The sequence below is a fragment of the Liolophura sinensis genome, chromosome 13 (assembly GCF_032854445.1).
Source record: "Liolophura sinensis isolate JHLJ2023 chromosome 13, CUHK_Ljap_v2, whole genome shotgun sequence".
Lineage (NCBI taxonomy): Eukaryota > Metazoa > Mollusca > Polyplacophora > Chitonida > Chitonidae > Liolophura > Liolophura sinensis.
The window spans coordinates 16997738-17023165 of NC_088307.1; the positions used below are offsets into that span (position 1 = coordinate 16997738).

At 38.3% G+C, this 25428-nt stretch overlaps 1 protein-coding gene across 2 annotated transcripts; it reads right to left on the reverse strand.

Annotated features, from left to right (window-relative positions):
* Positions 1–4101: 4101 nt before the first annotated feature.
* LOC135480228 (ral guanine nucleotide dissociation stimulator-like 1) lies at positions 4102–25423 on the reverse strand. Of its 2 annotated transcripts, none has more exons than XM_064760006.1 (16): positions 25252–25423; positions 22137–22238; positions 18802–19004; positions 17980–18045; positions 16936–17117; positions 16086–16219; positions 15364–15576; positions 14290–14393; positions 13453–13537; positions 11711–11803; positions 10089–10330; positions 8983–9051; positions 8251–8380; positions 7615–7761; positions 6834–6942; positions 4102–6420 (listed from the first exon to the last, which is right to left on the reverse strand). In XM_064760006.1, the coding sequence occupies exons 1-16, from the start codon at positions 25276–25278 to the stop codon at positions 6275–6277; spliced, it is 2052 nt and encodes a 683-aa protein (XP_064616076.1). In that variant the 5' UTR covers positions 25279–25423; the 3' UTR covers positions 4102–6274. The 2 variants fall into 2 exon arrangements, with proteins under 2 accessions (XP_064616076.1, XP_064616075.1); XM_064760005.1 differs by having other exon boundaries at positions 7615–7764.
* Between the last annotated feature and the right edge of the window lie 5 nt (positions 25424–25428).

The following is a 25428-nucleotide window of genomic DNA, read 5'->3' on the forward strand; positions in this document are numbered from 1 at the left end:
TGTCACCGATGTCTACACATGTGGCATTGGGGAAAGGTACATGGAAATGAATTCATACAAAAGGCCTCTAAGAAACCTTCTGATGAACTCCAGCGCTGCCTGAATATTTTACTCGCGCCAACATCACAAAACACCATACAACAACAACAACAACTGTTTTAATAAACAATCAGCAGCTTGCCAGTGAAATGAATCAAACTTTTGCTGTTCCTGGCAAAATGATTAATAAATGTAGGTCTAGGGGCCAAATTTAAATTACTAGTACATGTACTGTTAACTAGAAGAACCGGTAAAATACAACATGTCATTTCACAAATTACAGAAACCCGGCCCTGAGGAAGCCGATTTAAGAGCTGTGCTTAATACAACAATGAGGTGGAGTAAAGTTTGCTGGAAGACCACAGTGTCCTTTGGTGTATATGGATTGATTTCAACAGCTTTTCAGCCTCTAAAATAACTGAAGTTCTTCAAATTGCGCAAATGAAACAGCTATTAAACAGAATTTTTGATTTTCACACCATAAGGTAAACAGTGTGAAAATGTGTGAAAAGCTGTGTGTACAACTTGATGTAAATGCAATAACTCCTAACATCTTACTCTGCATTCTTGGCAAGCATACAGAAAATATCAACCTTTCTTAACTGATCAACTTAATTTTGAACTTTGCTCATCAAAAATTTGTCATCAATTAATAAAATGTAAAAAACTCTTAAAGCAATATGGTGGGTCGAAGAACAGAGCACGGCGTCCATGGCAACCAGGCTACCATAGCAACAGCCTCTATACATGGTAACCACCTGGAGTCTTTAATACCATAAACAGTACACAATATAATGATTATGTACACCTTATGTAGTACAAATACAAAGTCAACTGAACAGTTTCACTTGAGTAAATGTTATCAAAATCAGGTTGTTTCATGTCATGGCATGATTTTGCTTATTAGCCACGCATACAATGTAGACCAATTATATACACATACAGCACATCTTGCCATTAGGAAAACACTGACAACTAGCGCATACAGCCAATGAGCAATGCTAATGAAATGTATGACACTCAAGACAACAACACTGCTGTGTACACATACTGTCAAAGAGCAATGCCAATATGGCACATAGGGTTGAATAGCCATGATCACACAACACACTCTGCAAAGCAGCAAAGTGTGTCACAAACACCCACACAATGAACACACTGCAAACATGCAGTACACACTAGCAACAAAAAAACTGTGTGATTACATGTGGCCCTGCCACCTGATGTCACACAGCTATGATAATGTGTCACCCGATGCCACAGAGCAAATGCTAATGTGCCCCACAGTGCCACAGAGCAAATGCTAATATGCCACCCGATGCCACAGAGCAAATGCTAATGTGCCACCCGCTGCCACAGAGCAAATGCTAATGTGCCACCCGATGCCACAGAGCAAATGCTAATGTGCCACCCGCTGCCACAGAGCAAATGCTAATGTGCCACCCAGTGCCACACAGCTATGCTAATATGCCACAAGGTGCCACAGAGCAAATGCTAATATGCCACCCAGTGCTACACAGCAATGCTAATATGCTTCCCAGTGCTAGATCAATGCTAATGTGCCACCCAGTGCCACAGAGCAAATGCTAATATGTCACACAGTGCCACAGAGCAATGCTAATATGCCACTTTAGTGCCACACATCAATGCTAATTTGCCATCCAGTACCACGGACCAATGCTAATATGGCACCCAGTGCCACGAGGCAATGCTACTATGCCACCCAGTGCCACAGCATTAGGTCAGCTTAAATTTCAACTTCAATTTTGGCTTCAAATTTCAACCTTTAGAAGACCCCATTTACTTACTAATAAAATAGATGTGATCCTGGGTATTTTTTTCAGATGTATGGTGTTTCTTTTAACAAATCTGTTGACTACAAATAGCACCTAACATATACAATGTAGAGGGTTACCACAAATGTAGGTAATACATACATTATTTCATAAAAAAAAAACAATTTATGAGCAAAGTCATGTGAAATGTATACAATGTTACCAAAAAGCAAATACCAATGTATCAACATGTAGTCTGTTACAAATATCTTGGCAAGCACTGCTGTTTCCAATGTTAACATCCAAATGATATTTAGTTTACAATGATTGAGTCCAGTTGGGGCATGGGGGGGGAGGGGAAGGGAAACGGGAGGGGAGAGGGGAGACGGGAGGGGAGGGTTGAGGGGAGGGGAGTTGAGTCAGAACTTTTCAAGAAAAAAAAATCATGTGGGATAAATCCTTTAACAACAAAAAAGCCTCTTGCTCTTCAAGAATTATTGTACACTCTACAATATGTTTAGTTCTGTACCTGCATGACTATTTCAAATTATTCCTACATGTACATTAAGACAAGTAACACTTGATTATAGCCAAATGACCAAGATCGCACCATCTGGGTGTTGCTGGGCTGATAGCTCCAGGATATAACCAATTCTATAAAACAGGCTGAGTTATCTCCCCTAGGGCTAAATCCAGATGGCGTTATACCCATCTTGGTTATGGACTGTAAATTGGCCATGGAATTCTGTGTAGTTTCTCATCAGTACAATCACTAAATAACTGTTTTAGCCAACAGCTGCAGCGTAAATAGGGCGTCCAACTGGGAACATAGAATAAGTATTACCCTAGTCCTGAGCACAGGGCTATATATAAGTCTTTATTGCACTTTCAGTAGCACGACAATCTCACGGACTGAAGGAGTTTGAGCAGGGACAAGAAAGTCGTTACTCCTTTTACAGAGTGAAGCTATACAATGCTAATATCAAGAAGACGTGTACCATCATGAAATTTCATTTTTTATAGACTTAATATTTAAGATGTAGATCAATCTAGGAAACTAGGAATACTTCCAAAACGATTACAGCGCCACGTTTGTTTCAACCATGTCCCACGATTCATGAAAACCTGTCATCTCTGATAAGCTGAACGTAACTGGTCAGCTTGTGACCATGAGAATAAAATTACAAGACCGGTCTCAAATTGTGCTTGGAATATTCTACAAATCGTATGAAACAGTGTCCATCCTAGCCAAATCTGACCAGTCGATAAGACATACTTGTATAAACAAGGCTTTAGTCATATTTACCCAGTATACAAAGGGAGGTAACTATGTTACACTTGGAGCAGCTAAGCTTCCGATTTCTTTCAATTCCCATGGATGGTTAGTTTTGAGTTTTGGCACTGCCACATGACAAAGGACAAGTAGACAAAAATCATAGATTATTAATGAGATCGTTAAAATGAAGAGCCTAATTAAAGCTACCATTATAACACGTATGCACCACTAAGAGCCAATGTACAAAAGTTATGAATATGGTTTTTCATACAACAAATCACAATTTTTGTTTTACTATCTAGATCTTAAGCAATTATTGGAAATCACAGGTTAAACGCTTCAAAAACACTTGTTCATTACAATGCCATATGTCATAATCTCACTCAGCGCCTCTAATTTTGCAATTTCTTGCAAACCTACACATGGTAGAACAAAATTACGTCTCTGTCAAAAACAAAACAAAACAAAACAAGCAGGAGAGGGGAAAATAACAATATATAACAGACAGACACAGAATTTCTATGGCACTAGGCATGATAACAATTGGCTGAACCGAGTACATGTACCAACAATAAAGCAATTTTACCAGCTCAATTTCAGCATATATACACGTTACACATAATTAATCACATATTCTGTACACATGTCTACACATGATTGTACACATAATGTAACCTTAGCTGTAACCCACATATAACAAAAACATTTAAAGCAAGAACGAAAATTGGGGGGAGAAAAAACAAAACAAAACAAAAAAACACTAGGCCTATTACTTAGAGCAAGTAACTTTCTCTAATGCCAAGCTTATGGAAAAGGCTATTGCCAGAAATACATAAATATTTATAGTTTGATTACAAGGAGTGTGGCAAAAAATGACATCCAAATCTCAAGTGTGTTACATATAATATCCTCAAACATTGTTAGAGGTTTGTGTTACAGATAATATCCTCAAACATTGTTAGAGGTTTGTGTTACAGATAATATCCTCAAACATTGTTAGAGGTTTGTGTTACATATAATATCCTCAAACATTGTTAGAGGTTTGTGTTACAGATAATATCCTCAAACATTGTTAGAGGTTTGTGTTACAGATAATTTACAGGGCCCTTTAAGTAAGTGATCAACATAATTTTACAAAGATATTCAGGTAATTTTACAACATCACATTGATAATTTGATTAACTGTTAACTAATTCAGATATTTTACAAAATCAAAAAACAACAAAAAAAAAGGAAGTTATCTAAGTAAATCAACACTGTTGTCAGGAAAACATATAAAATCCAATTCATAATTTACACATAATCACAGTGACCTTCTTAACTTTCAAAGAAAACAAATTCAAGCCTTCAGGTTCTTAAACAAATGAAGCTAAGAATATTCCGATTCTGGGAGCCCTGAAAAGTTCGTTTTATTACACGGTTTAGCACAACAATACAAATGGCAGTGTGTTATGCTTACAGCAAAAATATTTCTTCTACACGATTGATATAAACTCTATTAACAAATGCTGGCAGCGAATTCATTCGTTTCTGGGAAATCACAACAACATCTGAGAACATAATATGCTAACATGTGACCACAAACAGAATTATGAGTACTGCTGTTGTGCTATTTATGCCCTGTTAAAGTTAGTTCTTTGGTGAATCTAACAAACACTGAAGGTATGTTTCACGCATAGGCAAACAACCAGCACTTTCACGAAGTCCATTCCACCAAAGTAATTATCTCCCCTTGATTTTTACTTCACATCGCCTTCTGTAGAACAGTAGTATATCGAATATGAAATCATGTCCGTGTACACTTTGTCGAGCATGGCATGGAGATTGACAATGAAACGTATTTTTCGATGTATTAATTCTAACTGGCAACAATTTCTGATCTTATTGGTAACAACCATGTGATTTGAGAAGGAAATGTTGTGCGTGCACACAAAGCGGGGATAACCACGCTGGTTGGAGGCAAAGTAATGTGCTACTAAAGGTCAAGACCATTTTGACGTGTATGATATTAACTGGTATGTGGTCAAAGTTTTTTCCATTGGAGGTTTATGTTTTATCGTAGAAATTCACACAAACAGGTACATGTATATTTATTGAATTGGAGTTTTATGCCGTACTCAAGAACATTTCACTTATGAAACAGCCATTACATGTATAAGACAAAAACAGAAAACTCAGCACTATAAGACAAGTGGAAGAACCAACATTTCCATGACATAGGCAACAAGTACTTGTACATATTAAACACCAAAAAATGACTGAATACTGGGCAGTCTAATTGTACATATGAACTGAAGGGATATCTAAAACCTTCACCTCAGTGAAGTCTACTCTAACCCACCTGTTCTCCTTCTGTACTTGTTTTCATGATACAGATATCTGCCCAGATACAACATTTGTAACAGCTACATGTATCATATATGTCAGCCCATATCTATCTGTTTAGGTGTAACAGATAAATAATGCTACCATACTTCTTAGGTTACATGTATGTCATAACATACAGCATCAGCAACTGTGCTTTTGAGACAGAATGGTTTGAGTCTGTCCGTGACATAACTCTCATGTTTCCTTTTCATCTAAGGAATTGTGATGGGGAGGAAAGGGCAACACTGACATAAAATTTTCTTGTTGCACCAGAAAACATCACAACCTCCAGGATGACAGTGTCTTCTGCTAAACAGGGGAGATAACTGGGTGAAAAGGATACATTAACTCATATCATGCACAGTACCTCAGTTTGTTATTAAATGTATTCATATCTGTTAGTGTGCGCCTGTAACTGTTTGTCTTAATAAACAGCAACAGTATCTTACATTTTGGAGCAAATTCACTTTCTGCTATTGTCCAGCAATATTTATTAATTTACAGCAAATCTACCTACAAATATACAGCAATTCTATCTACTAATGTACAGAAATTGTACATGTCTGATTAATGCACACACATATATGTTAATGTCCATCAATTATATCTGGCTGTGTACAGCAATTGCACCTAGTAATGTACAGCAATTGTATCTATTAATGTACAGCAATTGTATCTACCAATGTACAGCAAATGTATTTGGTTAATGCCCCTATCTGTCAATGTCCAGCAATCATATCTGTTACGTATACACCTATCTATTAATTCTCACAAATCTTCACTGTCACTGCGCCACAGGAGCAATGCACCCCTTTAGTCATAAACTCAGTTTGAGATTTTTTCGCCCTTTCTTCTTTCTCTTCTCATACTCATCTTGCTGTTCCTTGTTTCGGAGCACAAACTTGAGATCAGCCAAACTGTTCATGGCATAAAACACATTAGCTGACTGGGGAAGGAGCCATTCTGTTGACAATATGAAACAAAGAGATAGTGTCAAAAACAGGATATTGTTGATACGTTGGAATTAAGTTATTACACATATTCTCACTGCCACAGAACAAAATATTTCATGGTCCTCCTTTATAAATTTGGTATTTGCAAAAAAGTGTCCAGTAGTACATAGTAGTTTACTTTTACATGCGAAAGGCAGCTCTAGGTTAGTCTAGTCTAACGGTTGCTTGGGCATCTGCTTTGTCAAATTTTTGATATATCTTTTAATATGGGCCATTAATGTAAAGATGGGCCTGGGTGTAAGATGACATTAACTATTGTGATATGTCCCAGTTATTGTAAATTTTCCCAGGTTTTAGTTTTCTTCCTATTTACAAGTAAACCTGGCACACAAGAGACAGAAAGGGAAAGCGTATGTAACTTACCCCCGTCTGGCATGACTTGGGATAGATAGTATTCCCCTTCACGACACTGTATGTCATATTTCTCTAGCACCTTTTGAACCACACTGTTTGTGTGATCTGTGTTGTGAAGCTGCAAGACATGAATATGTAACTCTGTGAGTTGTTGGAACAGGGCTCACCATTCACAATACAAGTGGGTAATAAGGCCAGTGAACATTGTGATGAAGCGGTTAGCAAACAATGGTAAAATAGGATTGTTGAATAGCACTGAAATAAAGTGTTACGAAGAATGCAAGATTCTGGTTAGTAAAAAATGTTAATGTACATATGGAATCATGTCAAAGAGCTTTTTTTTTTATTTTGTCTGCTACATATAACTTACATGTAGTTAAGAAATTTAGTTAAATTCATTTAGTTAATTGTATTTTTGAAAACTTGATTGGTATATGAAATTTAACAGTAAGCCATCTAGAACTGATTTGAAATAAGTAAAATTGGGCAAAACAACAGATGTCAAGATAATCACAATACACAAATGAGGACAGAGATCTTGGAGACGGAGAAGTAATAAATACCTGGAGCTTCAGATTGGCATTATGACACAGATTATCTGCAGGTAGGAGTCATTTTGTGCTGGTAGTTTTTGAGAATTTTCAAACTTTTTTTTTTCCATTAATTTATTAATTTAAACGCACAAGTTAGGGTCACCATGTTTAAAAAAAAAAAACACTACTCTCATCATCCAATTCTGTCCAAGGTTTAAAATCAAACAACAGACAAACTGAGAAGCTGCCTAGCTCACCATAATACTCTTGTAGATGTGAGCTGTAGGTTTGTTGTCCAGCTCCAGCGTGGCCTTGATGACACACATGTCGGCCATTCTGAACGGCGAGGACGGGATATCACTGTCGCTGGACAGGAGGGATGAGACTGAGGATGATGGTGACAACTGCTAAGGGAAAAACCCAGACAAAAGTACAGTCAACGTTCAGTTTCAGTTTTCGGAACAGAAAAAGCCTCACATTTAAAAAAAACAAAAAACAGAAAGGATACGCTTAACCTACATGATCGCTGCCTAATCCAGATTGACAACACATAGCATTACTCTCTATGTCTTATGATTCCTCTCAAACATATTTCATCCTTCCCTTCAAATAACTTGGAATGGTAAATTTAAAGTCTCATCTGTAATGAAGCCTTTGGGAGCTGTTACTAATCTTTGCCACTAATAAGTCTAATTCTCTCCTCTTGAAGCATATCCTCTCTGGCTGTATGTGGGAAGGTCTGTCAGCAACCTGCAGATGGTTATTGGTTCCTTGGGCTCTGCCCAGTTTAATAACACTATAATGCTAGCTGGCATACACCAATCACCCTTCTTCCACAGCATTTCCCTGTCTTTTAAGCACGTTTACACCTGTACTGATTGCTCCTGAGTTACCTGTTGCCCTGTAGATGTGGACAGGGCTGAGTCAGACATACTATTGACACTGATCTTCTCCTCTTGACTAGAAAACGTACACAACATTCCCGTGTGGAAATTCACATCCCCTCGCGGTTTGTGACCCAGGCTGTCATTTCAGAAAAGTACACATAAACCCACTTAGATAACTTACAAATACACATAAAATACAAATACACATACATGTATTAAAGTTACAAAATACACACAGGATCCTGATTATGAAAAATGTTATAATCACAAACATGCTTCAAGTAGAAGTATGTGTACAATGTATTAGCAAACTTGATCTAAAATATCCAGTGTCTGATTGCTCTTTTCTCCACCATTTACACAAATATAAGCATGTAAGACATAATTAGTTGTCCTTATTTTGGAAAATAAAGAGTTTCACTGTTTGTTCTTAAGCAAATAATAGATGATAAAATTTGGAAAAAAATACAAAAAATAAATTTACCAGAACAAAAAAAAAATATTTAAAAAAAAAAAAAGTTACAAACTCAATACACTAAACATTAAATCGTGTATAATTAAGGATGAAGTCTATTTTCTTGTAAAAAAAAAAGAAAAAAAAAAAAAGAAAGAAAGAAAAAGAAAATGAAAGAAAGAAAGAAATGAAAGAAAAATAAAAGAAAACATGAGGTTACTTTACAAATACATGTGTCTCAAAAACTTAAATTGCTGACAGTAAGTTGTTACATTCTGACTTACCTGGCAGATTTCTTCCTGATCTTAGCACTAAGCTCTGATGGGGCTTCTATCCCATGTGATAACTCCCAGCTAGAGACAAAACACAAATGACAGCCCACATTAATAATGTTTCCATTTTCAAACTTTTTTCATGTTATCATTTTCAGAACGTTCACATCAGAATTGCCTATCCCTATTGGATATTTGGGGAAAGAGGAGGTGTTACAAATTACAATGTAACCCTTATGATTTTTTTTTTTGCCGCAGGTTGCTGCAAGACCTTCCCACGTACGGCCGGAGAGGAAGCCAGCATGAGCTGGTCTTGAACTCACAGCGACCGCATTGGTGAGAGGCTTCTGGGTCACTACGCTGCGCTAGCGCGCTAACCGACTGAGCCACGGAGGCCCCTAACCCTTATGACGCATACGACCTGAACGGTAAAATTTCCAGGATTCTGAGTGTTCATTATATGACCATGGCTCAGTTGGTTAGCGCGCTAGCGCAGCGTAATGACCCAGGAGCCTCTCACCAATGCGGTCGCTGTGAGTTCAAGTCCAGCTCATGCTGGCTTCCTCTCCGGCCGTAAGTGGGAAGGTCTGACAGCAACCTGCAGATGGTCGTGGTTTTCCCCCGGGGTGTCCCCGGTTTCCACCCACCATAATGTTGGCCGCCGTCGTATAAGTGAAATATTCTTGAGTACAGCGTAAAACACCAATCAAATAAATAAATAAATTCATTGTATGACTGAAAAAATGAAGCACAAAGTACCGGAACAATAATGTGTTTTTATTGTTCCACAATATTTGGAAATTTTCATGTTGACACTAATATTCATAGTTTGCTTTGGCACCACATAACATGTATACCTTTTACTTAACATATCTATTGTGAAGGCCGGTAACAACCAGAATTCATGGTGTCAACATCAAGGCTATAAACCAATCAGAGCTTAGGTTACATATTGCATACTGCTGATATCTGCCAATGGTATCTCACCTCTCATGATCACTTAAGATCTTGTTGCTGTCAAATCACAACCAAAGTCATGTGTAAACGATCAGGTTATGAACCAATCAGAGCTTACGTTACAAATGACAGACTACTGATATCAGCCAATGTTATCTCACCACTCATGATCACTGAAGACCTGGACGCTGTCAAACCACAACCAGAAGGCAGTGTCAACTGTGAGGTTATAAACCTGAGCAGCTGACTGGAGGAGCTTGATCTGAGCTAACACCTCAAACTCTTTCCGGTGTTTATCAAAGTTAATGAGACCTTCGTCTGTGTAGTCAGGGATGGCTGTGTCTACCATTGTCAAGTCAGTGAGAAAAGTGCCCAGGTATGGGATGGTGCCGTGTACAATACCCTGGAGAACAAACAGGCAACAAATAAATACGGTGCTAAATAACAGCCTGCTCTAAGGTTCAGGGCAGTGTTGGGAACAATGTCCTGAGGGGTAAGGAGTAACTGATAGGCAAATGGTCAGGAACAATACCTTGGGTGTGAGGAGTAACTGATAGGCAAATGGTTGGGAGGAGTGATGAGAAGCTGATAGGCCAATGGTGTTGGGAACAATACCCTGGGGTGTGAGGAATAACTGATAGGTAAATGGTGTTGGAAACAATACCCTGGGGTGTGAGAAGTAACTAATAGGTAAATCGTGTTGGGAAAAATACCCCGGGGTGTGAGGAGTAACTGATAGGCAAATGGTGTTGGGAACGATACTCTGGAGTGTGAGGAGTAACTGATAGGCAAATGGTGTTGGGAACAATACCTTGGGGTGTGAGGAGTAACTGATAGGCAAATGGTTGGGAACAGTACCCTGGGGAGTGAGGAGTAACTGATAGGCAAATGGTGTTGGGAACAATACCCTGGGGTGTGAGGAGTAACTGATAGGCAAATCATGTTGGGAGCAATACCCTGGGGTGTGAGGAGTGACTGATAGGTAAATGGTGTTGGGAACAATACTTTGGGGTGTGTGGAGTAACTGATAGGCAAATCGTGTTGGGAACAATACCCTGGGGTGTGAGGAGTAACTGATAGGCAAATGGTGTTGGGAACAATACCCTGGTGTGTCAGGAGTAACTGATAGGCAAATCGTGTTGGGAACAATACCCTGGGGTGTGAGGAGTAACTGATAGGCAAATGGTGTTGGGAACAATACCCTGGGGTGTGAGGAGTGACTGATAGGCAAATCGTGTTGGGAACGATACCCTGGGGAGCAAAAAGTAGCCGATAGGCAAATGGCATTGGGAGCAACACCCTGGGAAGCGAGGAGCAGCCAAAAGGTTGGGGACTATGAACAGCTTACAACCACAAAAAACAACAAATCACCACATACCATAATTCACTTATCACTTAAACAAATGCTTTTTAACATAGAAATATTTTATCAAATAGAGACTTTACAAAATCACAACAGAACCTTTAAAACTTCATAACTCTGTATGCTTGTGCATCCTTGAATATGATTTTCAGAGCTCTCAACTTATTATACTGTCCAGTTCAAACTACCTAGAAGAAAGCAACATTAGCACGGCTTTATTTAGCTTGTTACAGCATTCCTGCAAACTGTTGCAACAAGGAAGTGAACACTAGATTTATATGTAAATCAAGACACAAAAAGAAACAGAAAATATAGAGGTATACTGAAAACTCGTAGAAAGTTTGAACAGAATAAGACACTTGCAGACAGAGCAGAATGTCTTCCTGTGAAATGTTCCTGTTGAAAACAAGACAAACTCACATTTTCAATCCAGGACTGTCGTTTCTGTAAACTTTTCTTCTTCCTCAAAGTATTAGAGCCTGTATTGAGATCAGGAAACTTGGCTGTGGCTTCCTGTAAACACAAAAGTCACGAAGTTGGACTATGTGACTTTCACTGGTAACAGCGTGCAGCATACATGAAGGAATAATTCACATTCCCCTCAACTTAATTCATTACATCTCATATGTTTACGAAGATGTAAAGGACAAAAAACCAGGAGTTCTTCACAACCTACCTGAAAAAAAAACACCTTGGCCAAACAATTTGGGAAATTGCTGAAGGCACTCCGGTTTACTCCACCCATAAAACAGTATACCCTAATTCCTCAATATGATTTCTGATATGAAAGAACAACTTTCAGTGCAATTTATACACATTTTAAGTGGAATTTAGACATAACTGCACTATTTGGATTGGCCAATTTCAGGGCGTCACAAAAAGTGTTACTTTACCTGTCTCTACAGAATATTGCCTTCATGATTTACAGTAGTTAGTTATTTATTTATTTAATTGATTGGTGTTTTACACCATACTCCAGGATATTTCTCTTATGCAGCCGTGACTAGTATTATGGAAGGAAACTGGGCACAGCCCTGGTGAATCCATAACCATCCATAGGCTGCAGACAGACCCAGAGTATAGTCTTGAGTATAGTGTTTAACAATTATCAAATAAATACTGACACACTGGAGGTTTGGCCTGACACAATAATGGCCACTGGGCATATTAATTGAAGAAAATTCAACGCAACACCCAATATTTTGATAAACTTAACTGCTTTATTACATTCCTTTCCATACCGTTTTTCGGGGGAGGGGGAGCATAAAATGGACTCTTAGCAATACATTTCATAACTAATGGAAATGGACAGCTGGTAGTGAGGCTGAGGCAGGTTAGGAAACAGGGGTGGGGTCAGTTTGGGAAATTCCACACTTCAGTACCGAGCTTGTCCGCCATTTGCCTGCTGCATTGCTACACATTGTCGACGCATATACCTAGTGAGATGGTCAATTGTGACTTGTGGAAAATTCGCAAACTCGCTTCTCTGTGGCGATTCCAAACCGTTTGAGCGGAAATTCGGCTATTATTGAGCCCGACTGTTTCATTAGCTGTGGCAGTGGCTGGCCTAAAACAACTGCAAAGGTGGAGGAGGCCCATATGGCAGTCTTGTTCAGGGATTGTTAGACGCGGTCGTCAGGCATGTGGGCAATGAGATTTCATGCCAAATTCTTCAGGATGTCTCCTTAGATGACACATTGTTGACACATCAATGTTAGGGGCTCTGGCGACAGCTTTAGGGGTCATGCCAGCGTCGAGCACGCCAGTGGCGCACTCTCGTTGGTTTTATGGCATCTGAGGCGTCATGTCTTTTGACAGAACTTGTACTGTATGGGTGGCCTTTTGTACACCTGAGGGTAAGGTGCGCCATGGAAGGCCTTACATATCACTGAATACTTCAGATAGGGCCACACCTGTCTGACAGGTCAAAATGGTGAATAGGTTTGAAATCGACAATACTTTGGATTTGGAGACTGGAATGTACACTGCTGTAGGGTTTGCTCTAGGCCATCCCTTGGTACTATATTGACAAAAATCACAGCATTCTCTTGTGAAATACTGCAAAAACAAGTGATGTGCATTTTTATTTTTGTTCAGTACATATCGTTAAAACCACCATAATCCCCCCGGTTACAGACAACTGCAAAAAACACAATACCAACCTTCATTAGAAGTTCCCTTGAAGTTATTTGATTATTTTCATCAGAAAAAATATCAGACAGCTCATCAAATATTGCTTTGGTTTCTCTGTAAAAACAAAAAGAGACACACGCATGATACACTTACATGCAGCATGATACACTTACATGCAGCACGATACACTTACATGTAGCACGATACACTTACATGTAGCACGATACACTTACATGTAGCACGATACACTTACATGTAGCATGATACACTTACATGTAGCACGATACACTTACATGTAGCATGATACACTTACATGTAAGTGAAACCACGGATTATTAGAAACCCATCAACAACTTGACACTGTAGGTAAACTTGAATTACTTCAATATAAAATGTCAACCTGTGTATCTGTGAGCCTAACAAAAAAAAAACTTTTCTTGATCAAAAACTCGGCTTCAGCACGATTTAAAATACAGTGAATTGCAAAGTTATTTTAGGACTCTCAACTGTGCATAAAGCATTGATATTTCTTTCTATTTATCTATTTGATTGGAGCTTTACACTGTACTAATAATAGAAACATTTCACTTATACAATGGCTGCAAGCATTATGGTGGGAGGAAACATGGGGGCAACCCACGACCATCCGCACGTTGCTGGAAGACCTACACATGTAGAGGAAGCTGTCAGGAGCTGCACAAACTCACAGCAATCGCACTGCTGGGATATAGGTCTCCGAGTGTTCATTCAAATCTGTTTATCAAACCTTTATTTAAACAGTTTAACTCTTAGAGGAACATACAGTTTCTCTAATATCTACCTATTTTATGCATTTTTATCTGTGAGAAATGATGAAATGCACTTACTTGGACACAACCATCCATACACGATGCAATCTATACACAGGGTGAGCTTGTAACCCCGATATTATGGCCTTCAGGGAGGAGAAGTTCTTTATTTCCCGTAAATCCTGCCAAAATCAAGACACAAAAGGAGCTTATACAATAAGTAGCATGCTACAGACTGCTTTGGGGGTAATATCTGGTGAAAACGTGCATATTTTATACAAGGCTGTCTTCAACAAAAGCACAGTGACAATGGGATAGGTTGATAAAGAGAACATGGAAGTGACTGACACAAACATGTGAAGCCATATATTAACTGACATTCCTTAAAAATCCTTTTCTTTGGGGCATAGCCCAGAAATAATGGAGTAGGTCAGTGGAGAATGCTGTTTACTTTAACACCGGCTAACGAAAAATATTGGGATTTAGTAGAAATTAACATAATTCTATTAAAAATGATTCTATCTACATCCTGGTTGGGTGGGTGGGATTTTTAGGAGGGTCAGTCATGTTAGCCCAGCAAGCGTATAGATGGTCTGGACACATGAACTGACATACAAGTTGAACAGAGGGTGAATCAATCTCAGTGTGAAATATTAACGTGTACATGTTGTATATATAAATGTAAAACTTAACTTTCGGGCATATGAGACAAGGTAAACGAACACCTCATCTTATGCAACTTACCAGGTGTTAAAAACCTGACAGACATTATTAAAATGAGCAAGAGTGGACATGTGACACAAACATCACAGAACATAGTGATTTTTCCATTTTTAATTTTGTAACATTGCATGGTTATCAATTTATTTATTTATTTATTTAATTCATTGGCGTTATACACCACACTCAAAAATATTTCACTTATACGATGACAGCCAGCATTAAGGTGGGTGGAAACCGGGCAGAGAAACATGGAGAACAACTCTGCAGATTGCTATCAGACCTTCCGCAGGTAGGTCCAGAGAGGAAGCCAGTTTGAGCTGAACTCACAGTAATCAATCACACTGGTGAGTGGTAATTGTGCTGCGCAAGCATGCTAACAACTAGGCCACAGAAGCTGATGTGAGCACGATTAATCCATGAGAGACTTACTTGCGCAATATCTATCCACTTCTGGATGATTTTGGCACGTTGAGCAGGTTTGAGATCGTGGCTTTGTAAGACTGTAGAAATCACCCGTAATGAGACACCGTTGAACTGATCGATTGTGGCTGAGACGCTGTTCACCTCTGAACGACCTTTCTTATTCCGTCGGGACCAGATAGCACCCAGGCAGTGGTGAGGCACCACACGCATAAAAAGCTCCTACAAATACACATGTCCGTAAATATTCAGATTCTGGTTGAAGTTTTGAGTCACATTCTGACCCTGGCTTCAGTACTGAGTCAAATCCCAATTCTGGCTGTAGTTCTGAGTCATATCCAGAATCACATGTATTTGATCAAGATTCAAGATTCACCACATTGTCGATGAGGCCACTGGGCCATGGAAAACTGGGCTATGGAAAACTGGGCTATGGAAAATGAACTACCCTAAATGACCTAAAATTTTGCCAACAAAAAATTGCATTTTAGAGGCAAATAAATGTCACAAAATATTATTTTTAGTGCTGATTTCCAGTGGAAAAATTTTCCAGTAGAATGTCATCCCAATGTTCCAAGCAAACCTCAAAACACCTTTGTAAAATCAAAATAGAACTCTCAGAATTAGGAAAAATGGTTTTGTTATTCATTAACGAAATTTATTGTCCTTTCAGGTAAATAGAGAAAATAATGCAGTGATATATCCTTGAGTTGTTCAGGGTGAGTACTTACCGCATCTCTCAAGGTGAGCTGCTCGGCAAAAGTTTGGTTTTTGATTTTGAGAAATGTCAGTGGTTTGTCATGCTTTGTGTTGATGACAAGACTCTCTATTGTCGGCACAGGAATGATGGTGCTGATGAAATCTCCTGAAAACACAAAAGCAAGAAATATGACTTATATGTTCATCATTCAGGATTTCTTCATTTATCTGAATCTCCATTATTACACTTTCAGTCAAACAATGTATTCCTTTTCTGCCATTTTCAAACACCTGACTTTCTAGGAACATTAAAAAAAAAACAAGCTAGTCACGCCTGAGAATTGAAAAGCTACATGCTGCTCAGACACCTGGCTCAGTTAAATGTTAAATTATGGTATTGTCCTACTGTCTCTGTCCTGATCAACTAATTGGACAACAGCTTGTGTACATCAAGAAGTAAAAATATCTTACACCGGTTATGGGTTTCTTTTTAGTATATTAGCTCTGGTTAATCTCTTTTTCTGGACACCGATATTCATGTATCCACAGAGGTGAGTGATAAAACAATGACAAAATGCTTACCGTGCACACGTAACAAAGTCAATATTAAAGACAAGTCATCTTTTCAATGGACAAAATAATTGAAGGATGTGTGAAACAGAGGCATGGGCGTGTACTTTTTGTTCTCACGCTTGTTTAACAAACCCGCAATAATCTGAATGTTGCATCCAATCACATGCATTTTGAAAAACCGTTGTTTCAAGGCTTCTACGTTAGCTTAAAATGTGTACCTACCAATTAACACAAAAAGTGTAGTTTGGGCATGACTACTGTGAAGTGTTTTCTGCCCTGTACTGTAGATCACCTGTGATCTTTCCTCACCTGTCTCATCAGTCTCCTTGAGGAACCTGTCCAGTTTGTGCTGAGCTTTAATGGCCAGGTCGTTGTCAGGCACGCTCTCTTCTGCGAACCTCAGGAGCGTCTCAAGGCATTCATAATTTGGTGGCGTGCGGAAATCTTCTGGGTACGTGTCCAGCCAAACAGACAGCACTGACTTGATTGTTCTAAACAAAGATCAATAGTTTGGTGGAAATCATTTTGCATTACTAAATGATAAAGCTTATTTTACAGGTAATATTGTCCTTGTCATCCACGTACATGGTCAGTCATCTCCCAGGTTAATGGTTGTGACAGGTCAGAATAGAAAATACTGTATTTGACCTGACATTCGGTACCTAATAAACGCACTTTCACAAGCCCATCCTAAAGGTCTGAAAATGACACTTCTCATGCCTTAAGTACTCAAACTTTACAAAAACTTTTGCTAAGTGGTCCTATAAGATGGACGAATCAATCAGAATCAAGCTAAATGTGACATTTGAAACATACTAAACTTTAGCTCAACTGCACATCTATGCCTTACATATAAATCATGGAATTTGTGTGTTTTTTCTGAAGATCTATAATCCAAACTACTCAGTAAAAGTTTATTCATTTATTTGACTGAGTTTTACATCGTACTCAATAATATTTCACTTATACGACGACAGCCAGCATTATATTGAGGGGAAACTGTGCAGAGCTCAGGGGCTCAGTAAACAGTTGTTTACTGTGTAACTCTGTACTCCCGATTGAAACTCCTCTTGTACTCCAGGTACACGTATTCTTTTCTGAATGAATACAGTTCCCCACCCTGTCTAACTCCAAATTCAGAATCTTAACGCAATGTATTTCCACATGTTATATACCAAAAGCTGGTGACCACAAGCAAATTAAAAAATGAAATACATGTCCAATTGTATTATTTTACCCTTAAAAAGAGAACTTCAAATCTTCTTTAAAATTTAAATGCTAACAGAAAAAAGCACAATGTTTTTAATATTTGTTAAGAAATATTTCAGCCTTTAAAAAGGGAAATGATCTCACTTGACTTGTGACTCCAAAACTTCATTCTTATCGTCCTGCTCAAATTGTGTCTTGACTATGTTATACCTGAAAACAACGAGATATCAACCGTTGTTCAAAATTTACAGTATATCACAATGCACGACTCAATCTCTGGGTGATGCAAGAATTTGAACTCACTTCCCCAAAATTAAAGTCAACCACTCTTACTTTACCATCTCATCTAAAAATGTTACTTACATAATAAGTATATATAGTCCATAAGTTGCTCATAAAACCTACTTTTATAACTGAATAACAATAGAAAAAATGAATCCCTGATTGACGGGCTGATTGTTTATGGTACTCAAAAATTTGCTGGCCAGTATACATGTATTATGGGCAGAGGAAAGCAAAGTGCCAGACCTAGTTGACCAATTTAATACATCAGTTAACTTTTCCACTTGTGATATTCATGAAAGTCAAATTGGAGGATTAGAAGGCAGCTGTTTCTAACAAGATCACTATTGATAGGGGCCACTTTCACAAAACTTTGTAAGTCATATTTATCATAATTACTCGTTTGACTTGATTGGTGTTTTACGACGCATTCAAGAATATTTTACTTCATTCTCGTAAAAGATGTTGCCTCGGTTATGGTGCAATACGGCGAAACAATTTACAAGAAAAGTTAAGAAACTGACTTACGTAGTCTTGTGAAAGTTGGGCTAGCTTGCTACAGGTAGTTGATTTCTCAGGTACTGCACTTCTTATTTTCTGACCCGTTTTCTCAGACTTGACAAAACCATTGATTCTTCAAACCCAAAACTGAATGTACTGAATTCCCTTTGTTTCCACACGTACCTGTCTATGAGATGTGCTAACACCTGATTGGCTGAAGCAAACGTCCTATAAGTGGCCAAGAAGACATTTACATAGGCAGAGTCCATTTCGCCACTGGCAGTGCTGAAACTCTCCACCAGCTTCTCCAGCGTCCCTGCCCTGATTGTCCGTACTTTCTGAGTCTCCCACATGAGGTGAGAGAAGGTCTTAGATTCCTCATCGTGCTGAAAATGGCAGGTAAAAATTCAAGCCTTAGATAATGACCTGTTTGAATAAAGCCTGATCTGGGTCTGCTTCACTTTATTTATTTACTTAATCATTTATTTATCTGATTGTTGCTTAGCAATTTTTCACTTATACGGTAGTTTCATGGATGGATGAAACCAGTGAACACTGCATAAACCCCAGACCTTTGGTAAGTTACAAATGAACATTCCCAGTCCACATGACACAGAGATGTACACACCATACTGGTGGAAAACGAGGATTTCTCCACAAACGGTAGACTACGAAAACAGTAGACTATGCAAATGGTAGACTACACAAACGGTAGACTACGCAAACGATCCATACAAGCATCATTATTACATTATATTACATCCACCATGACAATATACAGAGGATTTCCCATTAGTCACACGATATCAAATTTATTAAACAAGTGATGTAATTTTCATTGAAATTAAAATTAAATCACGAATTTAATAAATTTGATACAATGGGTCATAAATTACATATCCTATTTATCCCATAATTTATTCTGAACGGTTCCAGGTGGTTGAAAGAGAAGACAATGCCTGTTTGTTTTGACAAGTAAGTAAAATGAGATGCGTACTGACATCCATGTATGTGAAAACAATTGGAACCGTACCACACATTTTCCCCAAAATAGTTTCGAGAAAACCATGAGGAAATCTGTGATTTCTATGAACAGAAAACATAACGCATTCCATTAGTGTGATAGATGATCTTAATTTCTTTCAAATATCAGTATTCATCACTGCTCGTTTATAGAAAACATTTGGCCCGAAAGTGTGACTTAAATCTAGGTCATAACTTTATGACAACTGACGTCACGCGATGACTTGCAGGGTGTGAGGAGAGGTGATTTCGAAAATCATACTGAACGAAAAATAGGCTTCTGACCGAAGCAATTCGCGTCAAAAGTTATTTGCTGCTCTTATTTTACCATCATGAAACTTTCGAAAATGCAACAAAACAGTGTCTAGGATGTTTCAAAATGCTTTATTCTGGTTCCATTTTGGGCTTTCCGCGTTATGGTAGACGTGATGTTGAAGCAAAACGTCACAGTGGAACCAATTATCGTGTCTGATGTGGCAAACAGAATGAACTAGATCTAAGAATAATCTTGAGGTACATCAGCTGCACACTCTTTCATACACACGAGACAACTTCTTGGTGCTGTATAGTAAATCTGTAGTAAGATAAGTCTGTAGGTGTTTAATTTCGTGAAAGTCATATACGGAGGCATGCTTCCTCTCCAGCCGTATGTGGGAAGGTCTGCCAGCAACCTGCGGATCGTCGTGGGTTTCCCCCCGGGCTCTGCCCGGTTTTCTCAAACCATAATGCTGCCGTTGCATAAGTGAATTACTCTTGAGTATGGCGTAAAACACCAATCAAATAAATAAATAAATATATGGAGACATGCTGCGGTTGAACTTGTGTTTGTGAGTACCTTGTTTTAGGCATAGGTCTATAGTGTCAAGCGCTCCATTTCCTTTCACCAACGTTGGCTATTCTTTACATTTCATAAAGATAAATTTTATTCCTATCTAGAGTATCAAAAACTTATCCATTTTGGTACCAGGAAACTGCCATCATGGTGTACTAAGTGACAGCTAGCCTGTTTTTTTTTCACTGCAACATTCAACAGAAGTAGTCCGGTATGCAGTTGTACTTTTTCATGGGATAAGCTATGTCAATGAAAATTCAGGTGACCAATCAAAAGTTCGGGATATTAAAATAACATGTGGAGTATTGAAAATTAATGTCATTGATGTTATATCACTGACAAGGGCAAATTATGGGATAAATGTACTTGACATCTGTGGTATGGTGGTTACAATCCACTATTTTCAGTAATACGATAGATAGATATATAAACTAAGCCAAGGTCAGGTACATGTATGTAAATGAATGCAGAAAAACTGAACACGTACAGGTTATGTAATTTATTTACTTATTAATATGATTGATGTTAAATGCTATACTCAAAAATATTTCACTTATAAGACAGCAGCCAGCATTATGGTGGGTGGAAACCGGGCAGGGCCTGGGGAAAACCCATGACCATCCACAGGTTACTGGCAGACCTTCCCACATACAGCCAGAGAGGAAGCCAGCATGAGCTGGACTTGAATTCACAGCAACTGAATTGGTGGGAGGCTCCCAGGTCATTGCACCATGCTGGCGTCCTAACCGCTTGGTCACAAATGCTCCCAGTTTATGCAAAGTCAGTTTTCTGAGTGTGGGGTGGGATATGTCAGGCAAAAATATATAATTTGTGAAGACATTCAAAAGGTTACCATATAAGCCATGGGTTATTTAATTTTAAAATTGAGAGACCTGCAAATGGTTGTCATATAAAACATTCATTCACACGCTTGATAGATCACATTTTTTCTACAGTGGGTTCATTTTGGTTTTCAATAGATTCTGGACATATTCATTTCACCCTTAACCCACATGATGACTAATTTGTGCGCCTGTAATTTTTATACAAAAAATATATGCTTCAAAATGGATGACAGGCAGAATATTAATGATGATTTATTCATGTTTCTGTATTTCTTTTTGAAAATGATCATGCACTGTATTTCTTTTTGAAAATGATCATGTACTGTATTTCTTTTTGAAAATGATCATGTACTGTATGTCTTTTTGAAAATGATCATGTACTGTATTTCTTTTTGAAATCGATCATGTACTCCATTTCTTTTTGAAAATGATCATGTACTGTATTTCTTTTTGAAAATGATCATGTACTGTATGTCTTTTTGAAAATGATCATGTACTGTATTTCTTTTTGAAAATGATCATGTACTCTATTTCTTTACCCTTTCCGCATATTTGCAAGGTGTTCATTCAAGCATATGCTGAAGGCATTATTCTGTGTAGACTGATAAAATTATACTTTTTGTGCAGCCCTGAAATTGGCCAATCCAATCAATGTAGTTTTTTCTCCAAAACACAATTCAAAATATGCATAAAAAGCATTTGCCCTTTTATATACAAAAAGTTTGAGGAATTACAGTATGCATAAAAGTGGCCAATACGAAGGACATTAATGTTGATGAGACAATGAAGCAAGGACGCTATAAAGTAAAACATTGTACCTCAGATATAGTACGATATGTGACCTTCTTCAGGTATGTGTCATAAATAGCCCCCTCTTCCCTTTCTTCTCGCCAGAACCTGTTTGCATCCTTCACATCTTCCTGCAAAACAGCAACAAAATAAGGTCACTTTACAGCCAGACAAAAAAAATGTGCATCTTTCCAGAAAGAGCAGTAAACAACAGGCCTTCATTAATAGAGAGATTAATTTTTATTGGTCGTTGTTTATTCTCATACTCAAGGCATTTTCTCATTTGTAATGGCAGCTGATTTTATATATGTGGCAAGTCAACGCAGATGACTCATGTTATAATATTTTGCTGATAGTTTTCAATGCAGCACTTTGATGTATCGATAGAAATACGATAGGTGGACTTGACATCATTTTATTGACTGGTGTTTATATTTAATGCTATACCCAAGAATATTTCATCTCTACAACAGCACACAGTGTCATGAGTGGAAGAAACAGGAGAGATAGACACTTTTTGGTTCAGTTTATAGATAGCAAATAAATTTCTTAGAATATCAACAATATAAAAGGGGCTGACTAAAACAAATTTATTTATTTATTTATTTGATTGGTGTTTTACGCTGTACTCCAGAATGTTTCACTTATACGACGGCAGCCAGCATTATGGTGGGTGGAAACCGGGCATAGCCCGTGGTGAACCCACAACCATCCACAGGTTGCTGACAGACCTTCCCACGTACGGCCGTAGAGGAAGCCAGCATGAGCTGGGTTTGAACTCACAGCGACCGCATTGGTGAGAGACTCCTGGGTCATTACGCTGCGCTAGCGAGCTAACCAACTGAGCCACAGAGGCCCCGACTTAAACAAAACAACTATGCAGTAGTTGTCCCATTAAACAATGAACTTGCATAGCAATCAATTCCTGTATTAATGGGAAGGCAACAAATTTTTTATTCCCGTAAGGTGGCGCTGGTGTGAACCATGACTGTTATTTCAAAACTGACTGTCACGCAAAGTCTACAATATTAGGTTTCTACTGTCACTTCATTAGGTCATAATGATGAGTTGGAAAACGAATGCTGGAGGTCAGTAAAATGGCATCAAAGCCCTTCTGCGGATGTTTGACGGATCCTTATTCAGAAAATCTCTGACAAGTACTGACCTAAAAATCAGTCACAAAAACACTGTCTTGTTAGAGGAGAATGAAAGTCATAAAATACAATACATAAAATACAATACAAAAATATTGCTAAAACTCAAATATTTTTTCCAGTAAGATATCACTGTGCCATAAAAACCAACCCCAAAACACATTCCCAAGATCAAAAGAATCAGGCAAAATGAGGAATGAAACTTAGACAGCTAACTTCTTTTTCTGATCTACTCATTGCTTTTCATTAATGCTACTATTTGTAGTAGGGGAGAGTATCTCCATAATATAATCAAATGGATGATGATCCAACAGATTATCACATGTAGCTACATGTACATGCGATAAGTTATAACATAATATCTGACACCATTACACAAAAGTTGTGATGAATGCAGATAGGAAATTTAGTACTACAATGTACCCCAAACCACTTTACATGCCATTATCACATGCTTATATTAACAAAAAATTTGTGAAAAAGTCACTTGACCTAAATTCTGACAAGAAAGTGAAAGCGTGAAATAACTAAGCTAACCAGAAATAAACAATACTGATTATTTATTTGATTGGTGTCTTCATCGTACTCAAGAATATTTCACTTATTCGATGGCAGCCAGCATAATTGTGGGAGGAAACCGGGCAGAGCCCGGGGGGAAACTCATCCCATCCGCATGTTGCTAGATGAGGAAACCAGCATTAGCTGGACTTGAACTCACAGCGGCGAGAGGATCCTAGGTCATTACGCTGTGCTAGTGCGCTAACCAACTCAGCCACGGAGGCCCCCCAATACTGATTAAGAAAAACGAAAAGTACTCTTTATCAGTTTTGGAAATTTAGAGCGAGCTTTATCGAGAAGTATCTATAAACTCAAGGGGCTTATGTGGCCAAGGTGGTAAGCAAGCCAGTGTGGTACAATGACCCAGGAGCTTCTCACCAATGTGGTCGCTGTGAGTTCAACTGCAGCTCAAGCTGGCTTTCTCTCCCACCATACATGGGAAGGTCTTCCGGCAACCCGTGGATGGTCATGGTCGCTGCATTCAAGAATATTTCATTTCCTTCTACCATAAATGAAATATTCTTGAATACAGCGTAAAACACCAATCAACTAAATCAATCCATAAATTCACGAGCACTGGTGTTAAGAACTGGCTAATATAACCTGCGATTGAGATACAGTATATATCTACATGCATGTTACATTCAGGTCTAGCTAGACCTTATTTGATTTATTTATTTATTTGATGGGTGTTTCACACTGTACTCAGGAATATTTCACTTATTTGACAGCAACCAGCATTACGGTGGGAGGAAACCAGGCAGAGCCCGGGGGAAACCCATGACTATCCGCAGGTTGCCGACAGACCTTCCCACGACCTTATTTGATGCAAAACATGCTGAACATATTCAGGATTCTACTGAATATTAATTCAATGTCACTGCTAAAAGTGATTTTAGGAAGAGGAAATAATTGTGTGGTCTGTTTTTAAGTTATACCTAGTCAGGAATTGCAGGAGTGATATGAAAACAACCCTATTTTCCCATATCCCTGGGAGAAATTAGCAGGTGTAGCAAATTTTATACAGCTAACGGACATGACTCTTAAGTTCAGTTGAGGCAGGAAAATGTCAGATATGGTTGAAAATCAAAATCAACGTTTAATTTTACTGAATAAGCATTGCCACTACTGGCATCCACAATGCGTAGTCACTTATGCAGTAGTAAATTAATGTACGTAGGTCTAAGCTGTGATACTGTCATTCGGATTCTTTTTATGACTTTTAGGATTTCAAGTACTACTCTAAAATGAACAACGTCTCTCACTGACATATATTTTTCATAGACACAAACAGTGAACATAAAAGTGGATGTGAATATGACTGCTTTGATGGAGTTACACTGTCTGACATTTGACATACCGTAACTGGCTAGCATATGATATAATATTTGACGAAATGAAAATGTCTTAACCTTATGCTCTGATAACTTACGGTACTATTCTGACGCACTGCGTCCATAACTTATACATCATAAACCCGGGATCTTTGGAAACAAGGGCTACCGAACTGCTCACACAACATCGGGCTGAAATTCACCCGATTTCAATATTTACGATCCCTGTTTGGATTTAGCCCACTATGTGTTCTGCTACTTCCGTTCCACCATTT

What these genes read in the sequence shown, in the direction of transcription:
- LOC135480228 (XM_064760005.1), bottom strand. Translation starts at nt 25,278, where the DNA reads ATGGACGCAGTGCGTCAGAATAGTACC. An exon ending in AGCTCACCTTGAGAGATGCG is followed by an intron (nt 15,577 to 16,085) that starts GTAAGTACTCAC and finishes GTGTATTTGTAG; the next exon opens with GAGCTTTTTATGCGTGTGGT. An exon ending in CCACATCTACAGGGCAACAG is followed by an intron (nt 7,765 to 8,250) that starts GTAACTCAGGAG and finishes TTTTTCCCTTAG; the next exon opens with CAGTTGTCACCATCATCCTC.